This window comes from Salvelinus sp. IW2-2015, linkage group LG10 (genome assembly GCF_002910315.2).
Source record: "Salvelinus sp. IW2-2015 linkage group LG10, ASM291031v2, whole genome shotgun sequence".
Taxonomy (NCBI): Eukaryota; Metazoa; Chordata; class Actinopteri; order Salmoniformes; family Salmonidae; genus Salvelinus; species Salvelinus sp. IW2-2015.
Window position 1 is genome coordinate 1,516,172 of NC_036850.1, and position 17,909 is coordinate 1,534,080.

Here is a 17,909-nt window from a genome sequence, read left to right on the forward strand (position 1 = left end):
GGGATTGTGCGTTCCTGGTGTACCTCGTGCAGTTGTTGTTGCCATCCTGTATCTGTCCCGCAGGTGTGATGTTCAGATGTATCGATCCTATGCAGGTGTTGTTACACGTGGACGGCCACTGCGAGGACGATCAGCTGTCCACGCTGTCTTAGGCGTCTCACAGTACGGACTTTGCAATTTATTGCCCTGGCCACATCTGCAGTCCTCTTGCCTCCTTGCAGAGTGCCTACGGCATGTTCACACAGATGAGCAGGGACAGTAGAAAGGCCTCTTTAGTGTCCTAAGTTTTCATAACTGTGACCTTAATTGCCTACCGTCTGTAAACTGGTAGTGTCTTAAGGACTGTTCCACAGATGCATGTTCATTACTTGTTTATGGTTCATTGAGCAAGCATGGGAAACAGTGTTTAAACCCTTTACAATGAAGATCTGTGAAGTTATTTAGGATTTTTACTAATTATCTTTGAAAGACAGGGTCCTGAAAAAGGGACGTTTCTTTTTTCGCTGAGTTTTTGTTAGCTAGCTAGCTGTCAATACAGAGATGCAACCGTTTTTTTCTGCTAACTACAGCCAGCTAGTGTATGAAAAGCTCGATTTATTTTTTATTTATTTCACTTTTCCATTTTTGATAGCGAGCTAGTGGCCACTGAGCCTTTTTATCTCACATTGGGACTGACTAGTCTAGATAGCTAGCTAACGTTACCTTTACAACAAGGAGGACATCGGGAAACACCTTCGGTAAGTTTATTTTGTGTCTTGTTATTTCATATGTAGAACATGCATTGAAACAATTAGCAAGCTAGCTAGCATGGTTATATATACTGAACAAAAATAAATAGAAACATATAGAAATGTAAAGTGTTGGTCCCATGTTTCATGAGCTGAAAATAAAGATCCCAGAAATGTGCAATACTCACACAGTTTACAGTATTTCTCTCAAATTTTGTGCAGACACTTGTCTATATCCTTGTTCGTGGGAATTTATCATTTGCCAAGATAATCCATCCACCTGACAGGTGTGGCATATCAAGAAGCTGATTAAACAGCATGATCATTACCCAGATGCACCTTGTGCTTGGGCACAATAAAAGGTAACTCTAAAATGTGCAGTTTTGAGGGAGCATGCAATTGGCATGCTGACTGCAGGAATGTCCACCAGAGCTGTTGCCAGATAATTTAATGTTCATTTTCTCGCACTCGTCACTCCCGTTTAACAACTCTAAATCGCTTTAGCACAGTAGTCATCAAGTTGCTTGCTGATAATGTTGCATACAACATTGCATACAATCAATCAATCAATCTATCAAATGTATTTATAAAGCCCTTCTTACATCAGCTGATATCTCAAAGTGCTGTACAGAAACCCAGCCTAAAACCCCAAACGGCAAGCAATGCAGGTGTAGAAGCACGGTGGCTAGGAAAAACTCCCTAGAAAGGCCAGAACCTAGGAAGAAACCTAGAGAGAATCCAGGCTATGAGGGGTGGCCAGTCCTCTTCTGGCTGTGCCGGGTGGAGYTTATAACAGAACATGGCCAAGATGTTCAAATGTTCATAGATGACCAGCAGGGTCAAATAATAATAATCACAGTGGTTGTCAAGGGTGCAGCAAGTCAGCACCTCAGGAGTAAATGTCAATTGGCTTTTCATAGGCAATCCTTCAGAGTATCTCTACCGCTCCTGCTGTCTCTAGAGAGTTGAAAACAGCAGGTCTGGGACAGGTAGCACGTCCGATGAACAGGTCAGGGTTCCATAGCCGCAGGCAGAACAGTTGAAACTGGAGCAGCAGCACGGCCAGGTGGACTGGGGACAGCAAGGAGTCATCAGGCCAGGTAGTCCTGAGGCATGGTCCTAGGACTCAGTTCCTCCGAGAGAGAGAAAGAAAGAGAGAATGAAAGAAAGAAAGAAAGAGAACAAAAGAGAGAGAGAATTAGAGAGAGCATACTTAAATTCACACAGGACACCGGACAGGAGAAAGACAGGAGAAATACTCCAGATGCAACGTTTGAATTGAACACAATCAAAGTTAACATAAGCCCTAGATGCCTTCAATTGCCGAATTTATAGGCATGCCCAATTTAGGCATATTTGTGGACAACGTGATATAGCGCTCCAAAGCGAGAACTTGAAATATAATGTAGGTCATTAAATAATCGAAAGAAAAACATGTTTATTTTTTAGCGTAGTGGTTATAAGTATTTATGCAATTCATGTGAAATCATTGTCAAATGCACAAGAGTTACTGTTGCATGTAGGTCTAGATCATTTATTGATCAACTCCAAAGCAATCGCAAGTGGCGTAGGAACCACTGACTCCACTGAGATTTTTCTATTATCACGACACCTGCTGGTAACTCTTAACTGGTTAGTAAAGCTCATGAGGTGTCATAAATATCTGTCGACTAGGTGGGACTCACGACTAAAGAGGCTTCATGCATAGTTTTTATTTTTACCCATAGGAGTAGGAGTAAAATGTCTCTATTCTCAGTATTTACGACCAATTTTCTACTCTGAGACACATTGTGGATTCTGGCCCTGGATTGTGCAACATTTGCCCACTATTTTGCACACCAGCTCTGTCAAAATGGTTGTTAATCATTGCTAGACAACCGTTTTCAGGTCTTGCCATCGATTTTCAATCAGGTTTAAGTCAAAACTGTAATAACTCTGCCACTCGCGAACATTCACTGTCTTCTTGGTAAGCAACTCCTTAGTAGATTTGGCCTTGTGTTTTAGGCTATTGTCCTGCTGAAAGGTGAACTAATCTCCCAATTAATGAACCAGGTTTTCCTCTAGGATTTTGCCTGTGCTTATCTCCATTCTGTTTATTTTTTATTCTGAAAATCTCCCCAGTACTTGACGACCAGAACCGTACGCATAACATGATGCAGCCACCACTATGCTTGAAAATATGGAGAGTTGTACCCAGTAATGTTTTGCCCCAAACATAACACTTTGTATTCAGGACAAAAGGTTAATTGCTTTGCCATATTGTTTGAAGTATTACTTTAGTGCGTTGTTGCATACAGGTTGCATGTTTTGGTTATATTTTTTATTCTATGCAGGATTCCTTCTTTTCACTCAATTAGATTAGTATTGTAGAGTTACTACAATGTTGTTGATCCATCCTCAGTTTTCTCCTATCACAGGCATTCAACTCTGTAACTGTTTTAAAGTCACCATTGGCCTCATGGTACAATCCCTGATTGGTTTCCATCCTCTCCTGGCAACTGAGTTTGGAACGACGGCTGTATCTTTGTAGTAACTGGGTGTATTGATACACCATCCAAATTGTAATTAATGACTTCACCATGCTCAAAGAGATATTCAACGTCTGCTTTTGAAAGTTTTACCCATCTAGCAATAGGTGCCCCTCTTTGCGAGGCATTGGAAAACATCCCTGGTCTTTGTGTGCGTGTGTGTATAGTGTGTATGTTATTGTGTGTTTGTATGCATGTGTCTGTGCCTATGTTTGTGTTGCTTCACAGTCCCCGCTGTTCCATGAGGTGTATTTTTATCCGTTTTTTTTCTCAATCTAATTTGAAGGTTTGCATGAGTTACTTGATGTGGAATAGAGACCACATTCCATGTAGTCATGGCTCTATGTAGTACTGTGCGCCTCCCATAGTTTGTTCTGGACTTGGGTACTGTGAAGGGACCTCTTGTGGCATGTTTTGTGGGGTATGCATGGGTGCCAGTAGTTCAAACAAACAGTGCATTCAACAGGTTAATACCTCTCACAAATACAAGTAGTGATGAAGTCAGTCTCTCCTCTACTTTGAGCCAGGAGAGATTGACATGCATATTAATGTTAGTGCTCTGTGTACATCCAAGGGCCAGCCGTGCTGCCCTGTTCTGAGCCAATTGCAATTTCCCTAAGTACCTCTTTGTGGCACCTGACCACACGACTGAACAGTACTCCAGGAGCAATGAAACTAGAGCTTGTGGTACCTGCCTTGTTGAAAGTGTTGTTAAGAATGCAGAGCAGCACTTTATTATGGTCAGACTTCTCCCCGTCCTAGCTACTGTTGTATCAATATGTTTTGACCATGACAGTTTACAATCCATGGTTACTCCAAGCAGTTTAGTCACCTCAACTTTCTCAATTTCCACATTCATTACAATATTTAGTTGAGGTTTAGTGTTTAGTGAATGATTTGTCCCAAATACAATGCTTTTTGTTTTTGAAACATTTAGGACTAACTTATTCCTTGCAACCCATTCTGAAACTAACTGCAGCTCTGTTAAGTGTTGCAGTCATTTCAGTCGCTGTAGTAGCTGACGTGTATAGTGTTGAGTCATCCGCATACATAGACACACTTTTTTTACTCAAAGCCAGTGGCATGTCGTTAGTAAAGTTTGAAAAAAGTAAGGGGCCTAGACAGCTGCCCTGGGGAATTCCTGATTCTACCTGGATTTTGTTTGAAAGGCTTAAATTGAAGATATGGCAAATAGGAGTGACAACACAGGAAAAATTGATCTCGTACAACGCTGTGTACTACTCCCTTCACAGAAGAGCACAAACTGGCCCTAACCAGAATAGAAAGAGGAGTGGGAGTTCCCGGTGCACAACTGAGCAAGAGGACAAGGAGATTAGAGTGTCTAGTTTGAGAAACACCTCACAAGTCCTCAACTGGCAGCTTCATTAAATAGTACCCGAAAACACCAGTCTCAACGTCAACAGTGAAGAGGCAACTCCGGGAAGCTGCACACAGTGGACTTCCTGTTAGTGCACACCACCTCAGTACTAACAGTATTACTGCGGTTCATAGTTATATGATTACTGCAGACAATAGCTGTAGGCATTCAGGGCAGTAAGAGGGACATAAATTAGGTGCCTTACATTGTGTCTTCCAATGCCCCTGGGATAATGTACATTTGCTGAAACATTATGACAACTCAGCGACACAATGGTAGGGATTAAATGATCTGTACTTGGCTCACTGATATGTCATAGTCTCAACGCATCCTTAAAATGCTGTGAAAGGATCCAGGAACCCAAATTATTTGGGTGGATCCCAACCCCCTTGTGATGCGAGCTTTGTTTCCAGAAGGTATCAAAATTGTAAATAAATGTTACACCCACGGAGCTGCAATTGTCTCTTAGCCAGTTATGGAGGGCTAAAAGTCTGCTGAACTGTTCAATGCCACGATTTAGTGTGGGCAGAGGTCCAGATATTATGGGGCATTTGTTGGTGTCGAGTAGTGACCCAGTCAGTTCTTTAAAATCCATCTTCAGTTGTTCTGAGCTGCCCTTCATAATGTAATTCGACCCCACATGAACCATGACAGTATCAGCCCCCAGTGACTGACGCACAGCCCCAAGTACAGATATATGTCTTCTCAACGAACTCCCTATCACAATCGACAGAATGATCCGGCTTAGACGCCGGCTGTGTGCAGGCCACAACAAAGGCTCGGGTGGTTTCCACCCATGTTAACCTCTTTGGATAATTTATACTCTTTTTTTTCACGGGCGATTCTGGCTGATGACTTGTCTACATAGCTGAGAGAAGCCGAGGAGGAATATCACTTTGTCCCCAAAAATACTACTAATATTTATAACTGTACCGATAAGATGGAGAGCAGAATCATCCATTGTCGCTGAACTGTGTTCAGTCAAGTTTATAGTGCAAATTTGGGCCTCCCGAGTGGTGCAGTGGTCTAAGGCACTCCATTGTGGCTCTAGAGATCATGGTTCGAGTTCAGGCTCTGTCGCAGCCGGCCGCGACCAGGAGCGCCGCCATTAGCGCCGCACAATTAACCCAGCATCGTCCGGGTTAGGGGAGGGTTTGGCTGGCAGGGATATCCTTGTCCCATCGCGCTCTAGCGACTCCTGTGGCGGGCCAAGTTTATAGTGCAAATTTGTTACCAGACTCTAGTCACATGTTCAAGGTATTCTGCAAATAGAATTACAATACAGACATGTTCTTGCTCTTTAGTGAAGTTCTGCCAATCTTATGTTTGAAAGCATTATCAAGGAAAATTAGTTGAATACTTTGCGGAAATTGTAACCTGTTTTTTGAACACCCGTGATTCTTCAATGGACAATAATAACGGTTAACTGTTGGACACTGTCTCTATCACACTCCAAGTGTACAGTAGGAGTATATCCTTAATAAAATAATTTCGGGTTGTTTATTGTGCAGACTGATTGCCATGGACATGACTAATCAATTAACTAATTAAACACATCTTCTTTATGCCTGTACTTTTCCAGTTGACATTAGCAAGGAAAAGCTATATGCATTAATTCCCATCGAACTCCCTATCACAATCGCCGGAATGATCCGGCCTCTGCCGTGTCTCAAAGCAGATTGCGAGGCCAGAGCCGCTTTAACAGTATTGAGTCAAGCAACAGCTTTGTTGACTCTCACCAAGGGTTAACGCAAAGAATGTTAAGGAAATGTCATGTCCATCTACTTTGTCTCTTCAAATTGATCTGTTTAGAAAAAGTTTCTTTTTTGCTTTGGTTATGTTGCACTGCAGTTATCTAGAAATGACCACAGTAATTTGTGTGACTCAATTTGCTACCTAGCTTCTTAGCCTGATTGCTAGCTAACATAGTTAGGTGCTGAAGATAATAGTTCAGGGGATACAATTGACACATTTAACTTCTGGAATTAGCAATCAAGCTAGTTTATACATTAACAAACAAGTTGCGTGCAAGTTATCCGGCCCACTCTGGGTCTTCCATTCCTGTGGCGGTCCTCGTGAGAGCCAGTTTCATCATAGCGGTTGGTTATTTGGTTGGCTATTTGAAGAATCTCAAATATAAAATATATTTTGATTTGTTTAACACTTTTTTGGTTACTACATGATTCCATATGTGTTATTTCATAGTTTTGATGTCTTCACTATTATTCTACAATGTAGAAAATAGTAAAACTAAAGAAAAACCTTTGAATGAGTAGGTGTTATACATTTTTGACCGGTAGTGTAACCAAATAAAAAATTATAGGCAAAGAGGGAAGCGTTTCATCGCAATCGTGCAATCATTGCAATGGTTTCACATAATTTTTTTGTTGTTGCATTCATTTGCAATTAATTTGTTTTTGTCTTTCAAAATTATTTATTTGCAATATTATGTAGCTCTCAACTTTTGGGTTAATGTCTTTCTGTCTATCAATATTTTTGTTTGGAGTCCTAAGAATTTTCTCAAATTCAAAAGGTTTGGTTGTTATTAAAGGGACAAAAGTAATTCCAGATAGGACATCCACTGTTTGCTTGGTGCTGCCTGAAATTAAATTGCATTATTTTCGCCCGCTGTCTACACAACCTACCCCACAATTTCAATTTCGCTAGTGAATGATATGTCTCCTTCATGACATTTCTGATAAAAATGTCTGAAAGCAGTGTAACTCAAAACCTCCGAGCAAGCCTTTCTGTATCCCAAATCAAAATGAAATAACATTTAATTCATCACATGCGCCAAATACAACAGGTGTAGGCTCTACAGTGAAATGCTTACTTACGATCCCTTTCCCAATTATGCAGAGTTAGGTAGTATAACAATTAGAGGAATAAAAACATATTTTTTAATGTTTTTTTTAAATGATCACATAGGGAATATGGGTGCAATTTGGGACACAATCTCTGACAATCATTAGGAATCTTCTGTGTTATTGACAAATGCACTATGTATACCATATGACAGTGTCGTATAGTCTAATTTTAGATGCTCTGTAGTCTCTGGAAACACTTTTTCCTTAGTAAATGCCCTGAGGTCCCACTGTCCTTATGTTCACAACCTGTTGGAGCTGGGTTTCAAACCGGAAACCTTCTGGTTACTGGTCTGCTTCTCTAACCTCAACAAACTGGCTATGGGGGAGTACTGTATTGGGGAACTCCTATTGGGCACAAGGATACTCTTTCAATATTCCGAGCTCGACAACCTAGAGTCACTGTCTTAAATTGTAAAAATTCACTGTTTCTTGTTTTAGTCCTCTGGCAATCAAGCACAGCTGGGGAACACTCTGTGTATAACCCATGTGTCCATTCATAACGGTCCACCCACACAAATAACCTTTTGTTAAAGGTTCCTCTCTGGGGCTTGATCCTTCATTAGAAGCCCCTCGTGCTTCAAGGAACCCAAATAATTGCTGACATCATTTTATCCACATCAGACCACTGTATTCCAGTTCCTCAAATTCTTTAATTCTTTATTTTCGTTCCCTTGTTCTCTCACTCTTGAGTATTCACTCCAACACTCAGAAGACCATGATCTCATTGGCTTTGAGAATTGGTAGCTCAATTTTTTTTTTTACATCGGATAGGAAATACACCTCTTAACCAACCTCCACCCCACCAAGAAGTCTTTCCTTTCATCTGGTCTTTGTCTCTCCCTCTATCCCTTCGTCCCTCACCTCTGGTCAGCCCACATGCGGGCCTCGCCTCTTTAATGCCATAATCACTCCCCCTCACTGCTAGTGGGATTTACTGTTCAGTACTCTTCTCCTGGTGGTCCTCACGCTGCATGCTGTCAGGGGGTCCTGCTCTTGTTTTTTTAATATATTTTTTTTACCCAAGCCCAAAGCCCCTCATTTACAGCTTGCCGACTCATCGACCCATGCGCTCCATGTGTGGTCGACGTGTGGTCAGAGGCACACAGAGGTGGTGCAGGGTCAGCTCGCTAGTGGATAAACAGACATTGGTCTGGTGGGTTTGAGTCATCCCTTCGTGTTGCTGTTTGCCACGAGACGAGATATATTTGGGTAAAATAGGTCGGTATAGAGAGGGGGCAATAGGGGAGAGAGAGTGGAAGAGGGAGGGAGTGATGAGTTAGTAATGTGACATTGGAAGAGGGAGACTGGTGAGACAGAGAGAAGGAAGAGAGGGAATGAGGGAGTGGAAGAGAGACTGAAGATGATGAGAGCGAAAATTACCTTCCAGCTAAAGGATATGGCAATGGATTGGGCAAAGAGACAGAGAGGCAGTCCCTATCCTTTCCTATTTTCTATAGTGGAGAGCGAGTGTGATAATGCAGTCAGTCGGAGTCAAACCAATGTTTGCAGTGGTATAATCTAGAGGTCGACCGATTTATGATTTTTCAACACCGATACCGATTACTGGAGGACCAAAAAAAGCCAATACCGATTAGTCGGACGATTTTATATATATATATATATATTATATATATATAGATATATATATATAGATTTTATATATATATATATATATATATTTTTTTTATATATATATATGTATATATATATATATGTGTATATATATATATATATATACAGTGGGGAGAACAAGTATTTGATACACTGCCGATTTTGCAGGTTTTCCTACTTACAAAGCATGTAGAGGTCTGTAATTTTTATCATAGGTACACTTCAACTGTGAGAGACGGAATCTAAAACAAAAAAAAAAAAAATCACATTGTATGATTCATGACATAAGTATTTGAATACCTACCAACCAGTAAGAATTCCGGCTCTCACAGACCTGTTTTCTTTAAGAAGCCCTCCTGTTCTCCACTCATTACCTGTATTAACTGCACCTGTTTGAACTCGTTACCTGTTACCTGCTCCTTGCTGCACTCACGTAACAGGTGGTCAGCCTGCCACGCAGTTTCCTCGTGTAATGCAATGTAATCGGCCATAATCGGCGTCTATAAATGCTGATTACCGATTGTTATGAATTCTTGAAATTGGCCATAAGCAGACTGCTGGAACACCCCTGGTGACATGAGGAATATTTTAACCGGTGTGCTGGTTTTTGCATCACTGATTATTTGGACTAATCACTATTTTGTGGTGGTGTACCTACATGTACACCTTTTGACTTTCGGAAAGGGGAGGGCTTAATTCGGCCCATAGACTTGGCTGAGATGATATCAGAGGAGTGGGTGTGGACTCCAAAGAGGATGGTTCCACCACTTGCACTAGGCCAAACTGTGTCTGTCTGTCTGTCTTGTCCTGTTCCCTGACTCTCTCTGGGCCCACTGCTATTTCTAACCCTCAGAAAATCCCCCTCAGCATTTTTGTACATCCCCCAACCAGATGTTTATTGCTCGTCAGTCACACATGTCAGGGCTTTGATGTTGTCCTTCCCACTGAGGGGAAGGGAGGGATAGGGAGAGAGAGAGCATGCCCTTGTGGTGAATGTACTAGCTGGTGTATACACTGAGTATACAAAACATTAGGAACACCTTCCTAATATTGAGTTGCAGGCCCTTTTGCCCTCAGAACAGCCTCAATTTGTTGGGACATGGACTCTAGAAGGTGTTGAAAGCATTCCACAGGTCAACAATTCCTTCGACCCCACAGGTCAACTGCTTCCCGCAATTGTGTCAAGTTGGCTGGATGTCCTTTGGGTGGTTGACTATTCTTGACACACACGGTAAACTGTTGAGTGTGAAAAACCCAGCAGCGTTGCAGTTCTTGACATAAACCTGTGCGCCTGGCACCTACTGCCGTACCCCGTTCAAAGGCACCTCCCATGTTTTGTCTTGCCCAACCTCTGAATGGCACACATACACAATCCATGTCTCCAATTGTCTCAAGGCCTAAAAATCCTTCTTTAAGCTGACTCGTCACCTTCATCTACACTGATTGAAATGGATGTAACATGTGAAATGAATAAGGGATCATAGCTTTCATCTGGTCAGTCTATGTCATGGAAAGAGCAGGTGTCCTTCATCTTTTGTATATAGTGTAGATCACGGAGGTATAATAAGAACTGAAGCCTGCATTCATGATATCCGCCCGTCGTTTTCAAGGTAATCTACTCACGTTCGAATATGCCGATTCATGGACCGTCTATATACGGGTTGCATCCGGTTCGTTCGGACCAACATCACATGCGCATTAGCACTTGTGGTGATGTCGTTGCAGCTCCCATCATCCAAAAACAAGGCAGACATTAGATTCATTTTTAAGGTCGATATCTTAAGCTGTGAATGATGAAGAAGAAAAAAATCGGCCTCCGCAACAGTTATAATTCAATGGATGTTTTGTTCACAAAGATGATGAATAAAGTGTCTTATTAGGAATTTTCTAGTCTGACTTCTCTATGTGGCTGTGAATGGAAATGGTATTTCTGGGCTGAGCGTCAGTTGAACTGCAGTACCGAAGCAAAACTGTAGGAGCAGACGAAACCATGCTTCTAGACCAGAACCCTGGTCCCTTGATATAGATGGGGAAATACACCGTCCCCTGTCTTTTGGTCTGGTATAAGCGGAAGTCGTCTTTCTAATGTCAAACTGATTTGCTTTCTGTGAGGATGACCATGGGTGGCTTTCGACAAACAAACAAAAATATTCCTCATGTCGTACTCCGGTGGAAGAAGTTTGATCCAAATTGGATGTTGGTACTTTACCGTATTTATTGAATATTACATGAATTTTTTACATTTAAATTGCCAATTTGGGTGCAATCAATGATCTTAATTTCTCCAAGATAAAATTACATTTCAACAAAAGAATGTTTCAGGAATGCTAATCTTACCCATTTCATAGCAATCTGAGATGGTGGGTGTCGTGGCTTGCTGAAATGACATGGAATGACTGTAGTAAGATGCCTCTTTCTCAATTCGTCTTTCTGCATTTCCTCGCTCCTATCTCCTCGCCTCCTGTTTAAGCGTATTGGAGAAGGTCCAATGTCCCTCTACGCAGAACTTCTCATCAAATGCCTTTTTGTAAAGGAGGTTAGGAGAGAGGATGCGAAGAATCGAGGAAAGATGAATTTAGAAAGAGCTAGTGTCAATGTCTGGACAGTCATTTCAGGCATTTTAATGTTGTGGGGGTGTTTTTCGACAGTACCTACTGTAGAGCGCATTGCAGAAATGATTGGTGATTAGGCCTTTATGCAAAGTGTGGGTACCGTCACTATGCCGGCCTCTCTCTCTTTCTCCCTTCCCTCTATCTCCTCTCTCTCGCCTCTTCTTTCTCTGTGTCAGTTTGCATACCTTTTATTTTGAAGAGGAGTAAATACTTACATTGGGTATACAACCTCTCCACCTCCCCCTCTACTTCTTCCCTCCCCAGACCCCGATGAACCAGGCGTCCACGCGTTCTCACTGCATCTTCACCATGCACGTGTGTGGCCGTGAGCCCGGCTCGGTCACCGTGCGGCGTTCCAAGCTACATCTGGTGGACCTGGCGGGCTCGGAGCGCGTGGGCAAGACAGGCGTGTCTGGGCAGCTGCTCACAGAGGCCAAGTACATCAACCTGTCACTGCACTACCTGGAGCAGGTCAGAGTTCAGAGGTCACATGGGGTTTAAGCAGGGAGGGGAACAAGGTCATACAAGGGGGAGAGCAGGGAGGAGGAGGGTTGTTGTGGGTTTTACGTATGCTTCCTCACAGACATAGAAGTTGTGTCCAGGTGTCGTAAAAAAGTTCCTTGCCATTCTACTATGTTTGAATACACCTTAAATCTCTGAACAATTCATAGTTGTATTTCTGTCTATCAGCCGAAATGCTTGTTTTTGCGCTTGTTGCCTCTTAATTAATAAAATAGCATAAAAGAATGCGGAACCTGTATACATCTGATCTAGTACTCAAATTCCTCTTCGTCTTCCCCTTTCTTCCCTCTCTCTCTCCGAGTCAGGTCATCATTGCTCTCTCAGAGAAGAACCGCTTGCACATTCCCTACCGAAATTCCATGATGACATCGGTGCTGCGGGACAGCCTGGGAGGAAACTGCATGACCACCATGATCGCCACTGTGTCTGTGGACAAGAGAAATGTCGATGTAAGAGTTCCCCATTCACTCGCTTTGCTGTCACCACGGGCCAAATCCTATAGTTTGTAACCAGGGAACATTTGGTGCAAATCTCCCATTGACATGTAAGACCGGATTCTTTATTCTGAAAAGCGGCTGCACCTTTAATGCATGATTTATAGAAGAAGTCGAACTGTTAGATTTCGAGTTAGGTTGTGGGAAAAAAACGTGGAAACAATTGGGTAAACGAGGGACGAGAAAATGACAATGCCTTGCAACATTTACCTGGAGCTAACTCTGCAGGTAGCACTACTGGGTGATTTGAAAGTCATAGTCAATCGATCAATAATATAATAATACTTTTACCAAAAAATTTTTATCTATAATTTACAATCTGTAGAAACTCTGAGAATAGAAAGGTTATTTTGTGAAACATCACAGAACAGTTGAAAAAAAAAATATGGCAAATAGAAATCCAAAATGGATGGTGTTAAGAGATGTAGATCGGAGGGGTTGAATGGAGCTGAAGGGTGGGACTAATAACAACAAGATAACTCATGTAAAATATACTGTGTCTGTAAAATGTATATTCGTTCAGAACGAACAGCACAATTAAAAATATATGGCAACTAGAAATCAAACAGGATGGTCTTCAGAAATAGATTGGAGGGGTTGAGGGTAGCGGAAGGACATGAGTAAAAACAAACAAAAGATAACTATTGTAAAATAGATTGTGTCCGTTAAATGTATATTGTATGCATAAGCTGGAAGTAAGTGTCGTTTTTCATTCGTTTACTCTAATTAGGGGAGGGGTGTTAGGGTTTGTGGAAAATAGTAAAGGAAAATATATTTACATTTATAAAAACCTGTTTTCGCTTGGACATTATTGGTTAATGTGTGTAGATCGCTGAAAAAATTATAATATTTAATACATTTTAGAATAAGGCTGTAACGTAACAAAATGTGGGCAAAGTCAAGGGATCTGAATATATAAACTTTTTTTTATAGGGGTTTGGACATGATGCAGGCAATTACGTTGATAGACGTTACAATCTATCTACAATATTAAAGCTGATCTACCCCCCCCCCCCCCTCCAAAAAAATGCCTCCATCTACAGAGCATAGTATTTATGACCTTAAATGCTGTCGCAGGGACAATTGTTGTCTTTAGTTGGATGGGGTTCAGATCAAGTCTGGGTTAGGGAAAGCTGATCTTGAATTAGTTGTTTAGTTCATTAAGGAACTGTAATTGGAAATGGGGAAATTATAGCCATCCAGATTCAACTATCTCACCGTCTCTCTCTTTCCCCCCGTCTCTTCCTCTCCTCTTTCCTCCGTCTATCAGGAATCCATCTCCACGTGTCGCTTTGCCCAGCGGGTCGCTCTGATCAGGAACGAGGCTCTGCTGAATGAAGAGATGGACCCTGCCCTGGTCTGTCTGTCCGTTCATCCGTCTGTCTGTCTGTCCGTCTGTCTCTCAGTATTTGTCTGTCTTTCTGTCTGTCTGTCCACCTATTCGTTAGCCTGTCTGTCACTGTTGGCCTGTCCGTCCATCCATTCTTACATTTGTCCGTCCTTATGTTTGTCCATCTGGTGTGTCCTCTCCTGGCTTCCATCACCCAGGATGAGTCTTCCCCCCCCCCTCTTGCTCGTCTGTGTGGTATTTAGACTGTTGCACAGGGCTGTTTGTGTTCTACCGCTGTGTGTATGCTAGAATGCATTTTTCACACATTAAACACACACACACACAACACACCACACACACACACACAACACACACAACACACACACACACACACACACACACACCACACACACACACACACACACACACACACACACACACACACACACACACACACACACACACACACACTTGCCGCTTGATGAAGATTAATTAAAGGCCATATTTTCTGGTGGTGCTATTTCAATGACAAACAGATGTATGAAAAGAGACAATGTGTGCTCATTGATTGCTTTTCTCAAAACCTTGGGGGATATTTTGGTGCTCAAGTAAAAAAAATAAAACTGTAACAGAATTATATAGCAATTCAAGTCTTCTTTCTGTGGAAACAGTCGGTCAATTGGGTACTGTGGATGATCTGTGCTCCCCCACAACCTTGAAACTATAAGTATATTTCAAACATCTCTTTCTCTCATTTCCTCTCTTCGCCCTCCTTCCCTGTTTCTCGCTCTCTATGTTGCCCCTGCGCTTAAAACAATGACGTCAATTATGCATCTTTAAATAGGCATATCTGTTGGCAGACCCGGTTGTCTCTTCATAGGCGTCTAAGCCCTGCCCAAAGGACAAACCTAGAGGAAACACTGACCATGATATCCCTCCCGTATGCTATGAGGATATAGTTGTGTGTATTATTGTACGGGGCTTGGCTGGCATTACCAACCTGCAGAGGTATTTTTAAGAGAGTCTGCGGCTGGCCGTTAATTGAGCTGGTGTCTGGCTGGCTGGTTTAAGTTGGGGAGTAGCTGCCCTTTCTCAGCTCTGGGTAGTAGTGTACTAGTCTGCAGGTCTTTTTCTCCAGAGAAAGCTATCTCACTCTCACTCACTCACGCCTCACTACTGGACACACTCACTCACTGGACACACTCAATCACTGGACACACTCAATCACTGACACACTCACTCACTGGAACTCATTCACTCACTGGACACCCTCACTCATCTGCACACTCACTCACCTGACAACATCACTCAATAGACTCATCACTCACTGGACATACTCAATCCTGGACACACTCAATCACTGGACACACTCACTCTCTGGACTCACTCACTCACTGGACACTCACTCACTCACTCTCTGGACTCACTCACTCAACTGGACTCACTCACTCACTGGACTCACTCAGTCTCTGGACTCACTCACTCACTGACCACACTCACTCATGGACACACTCACTCACTGGACTCACTCACTCAATAAGTCTCACTCACTCACTGGACACACTCAATCACTGACACACTCACTCTCTGGACTCACTCACTCACTGGACACACTCACTCACTCACTCACTCTCTGGACTCACTCACTCTCTGGACTCACTCACTAACTGGACACACTCACTCACTTACTCTCTGGACTCACTCACTCTCTGGACTCACTCACTCACTGGACACACTCACTCACTCTCTGGCCTCATCACTCTCTGGACTCACTCACTCTCTGGACTCACTCACTCTCTGGACTCACTCACTCACTGGACACACTCACTCACTCACTCTCTGGACTCACTCACTCACTGGACAACACTCACTCAATAGACTCACTCACTCACTGGACACACTCACTCACTCACTCACTCACTGGACACCCTCACTCACTCACTGGACACACTCACTGGACACTCACTCACTCACTGGACACTCACTCACTCACTGGACCACTCACTCACTCACTGGACACACACACACACACACACACACACACACACAACACACCACACACACACACACACACACACACACACACACAACACACAACACAACACACACACACACACACACACAGTGGTGAAAAAAAGGTTGTAGTGGAATTTGCCTTGCAGATGATCAGAATGTTGTCATTTGTGTTGGTTTAGAGCTGCCTTTTTGGCCCTACTCTGTCCCTGCAGACACGTTACAAGTTGGACTCTCCTATCTGTTAAGTGCAGTTATACATTGTGGGGAACAACCTGCTTTTGTACAGTTGACAGTTTTGTACAGTTCAATGTATTTTAGTGAAGGGGAGGAACCCAGGATTTACTAGGGGATAATTGAAAGGCACACATTTTGGTGTTGGAGATGGTGGGCTGCGAGTTGGAGAAAGCAGGACAGTTTAGACAGTAACTTTGGCAACCCAAAACCAAATCTTACGTAAGTGATATTTGGACTAATGCAACCAAAGAGGTGGATCCTCTTTGGTTGCAGATTAGTCCATGCCCCCATCGTGCTGACTGGTGAGAGCCAAGAATAGTCTGGTCCACATTTGAGAATTAAGTTAAGGTTAAGTTAATGCCTTCAGAAATTATTTATACCCCTTGACTTATTCCACATTTAGTTGTGTTATAGCCTGAATTCAAAATGGATAGAATCTTTTTTTATACATCTCACCCATCAACACAAAATACCCCATAATGACATGTTTATATAATTTTTTTGCCAATGTATTGAAAATAAAATACAGAAATATCTACTGTAATTTACATAAGTATTCACACACCGTAGTCAATACATGTTAGAATCACCTTTGGCATCGATTACAGCTGTGAGTCTTACAGCTGTGAGAGCTTTCCATACCTGGATTGTGCAATATTTGCCCATTATTATTTTCAAAATTCCTCAAAATTCCTCAAACCAAGTCATATTGGTTGTTGATCATTGCTAGAAAACCATTTTCAGGTCTTGCCATAGATTTTCAAGACGATTTAGGTCAAAACTGTAACTAGGCCACTCAGAAACATTCAATGTCATCTTGGTAAGCAACTCCAGTGTATATTTGGCCTTGTGTTTTAGGTTAAGGTGAATTAATCTCCCAATGTCTGTTGGAAAACAGACTGAACCAGGTTTTCCTCTCGGATTTTGCCTGTGCATAGCTCCATTCCGTTTCTTTTTCATCCTGAAAACTCTCCAGTTAACGATTACAAGCATAACATGATACAGCCACCACTATGCTTGAAAATATGGAGAGTTGTAGTCAGTAATGTGTTGTATTGGATTTGCTCCAAACATAACACTTTGTATTCAGGAGAAGAAATGCTCTGCCATATTTTTTGCCCTCTGTAATGGGACTTTTTTTTAAAAGTCACCATTGGCCTCATGGTGAAATCCCTGAGCGGTTTCCTTCCTCTCCGGCAACTGAGTTAGCAAGGACGCCTGTATCTTTGTAGTGACTGGGTGTTGTCATACACCATCCAAGTTTAATTAATAACTTGCTCAAACGGATATTAAAGGTCTTCTGTTTTTTTTTTTTTTTTTTTTTTTTTATCTACCAATAGGTGCCCTTCTTTGCGAGGCATTGGAAAACCTCCCTGGTCTTGCTGATTGAATCTGTGTTTGAAATTCACTGCTCGACTAATGGTCCTAACAGATAATTGTATGTGTGGGGTACAAAGATAGGTATTCAAAAATCATGTCAAACACTATTTTTGCACACCGAGTGAGTCCATGCAACTTAGTATGTGACTTAAATACATTTTTACTCCTGAAGTTATTTAGGCTTGCCATAACCAAAGGGTTGAATATTT

General features: G+C 42.2%; 1 protein-coding gene across 1 annotated transcript in view; it reads left to right on the forward strand.

Moving 5' to 3' along the window:
• kif6 (kinesin family member 6) overlaps positions 1-17,909 on the forward strand; it is a 177,414-nt gene that overhangs the window by 34,457 nt on the left and 125,048 nt on the right. Inside the window, exons 7-9 of the mRNA XM_023995100.2 lie at positions 11,989-12,195; positions 12,552-12,695; positions 14,011-14,097. Of these exons, the coding sequence (XP_023850868.1) occupies positions 11,989-12,195; positions 12,552-12,695; positions 14,011-14,097 (438 nt within the window). The remainder of the gene's footprint in view (positions 1-11,988; positions 12,196-12,551; positions 12,696-14,010; positions 14,098-17,909) is intronic.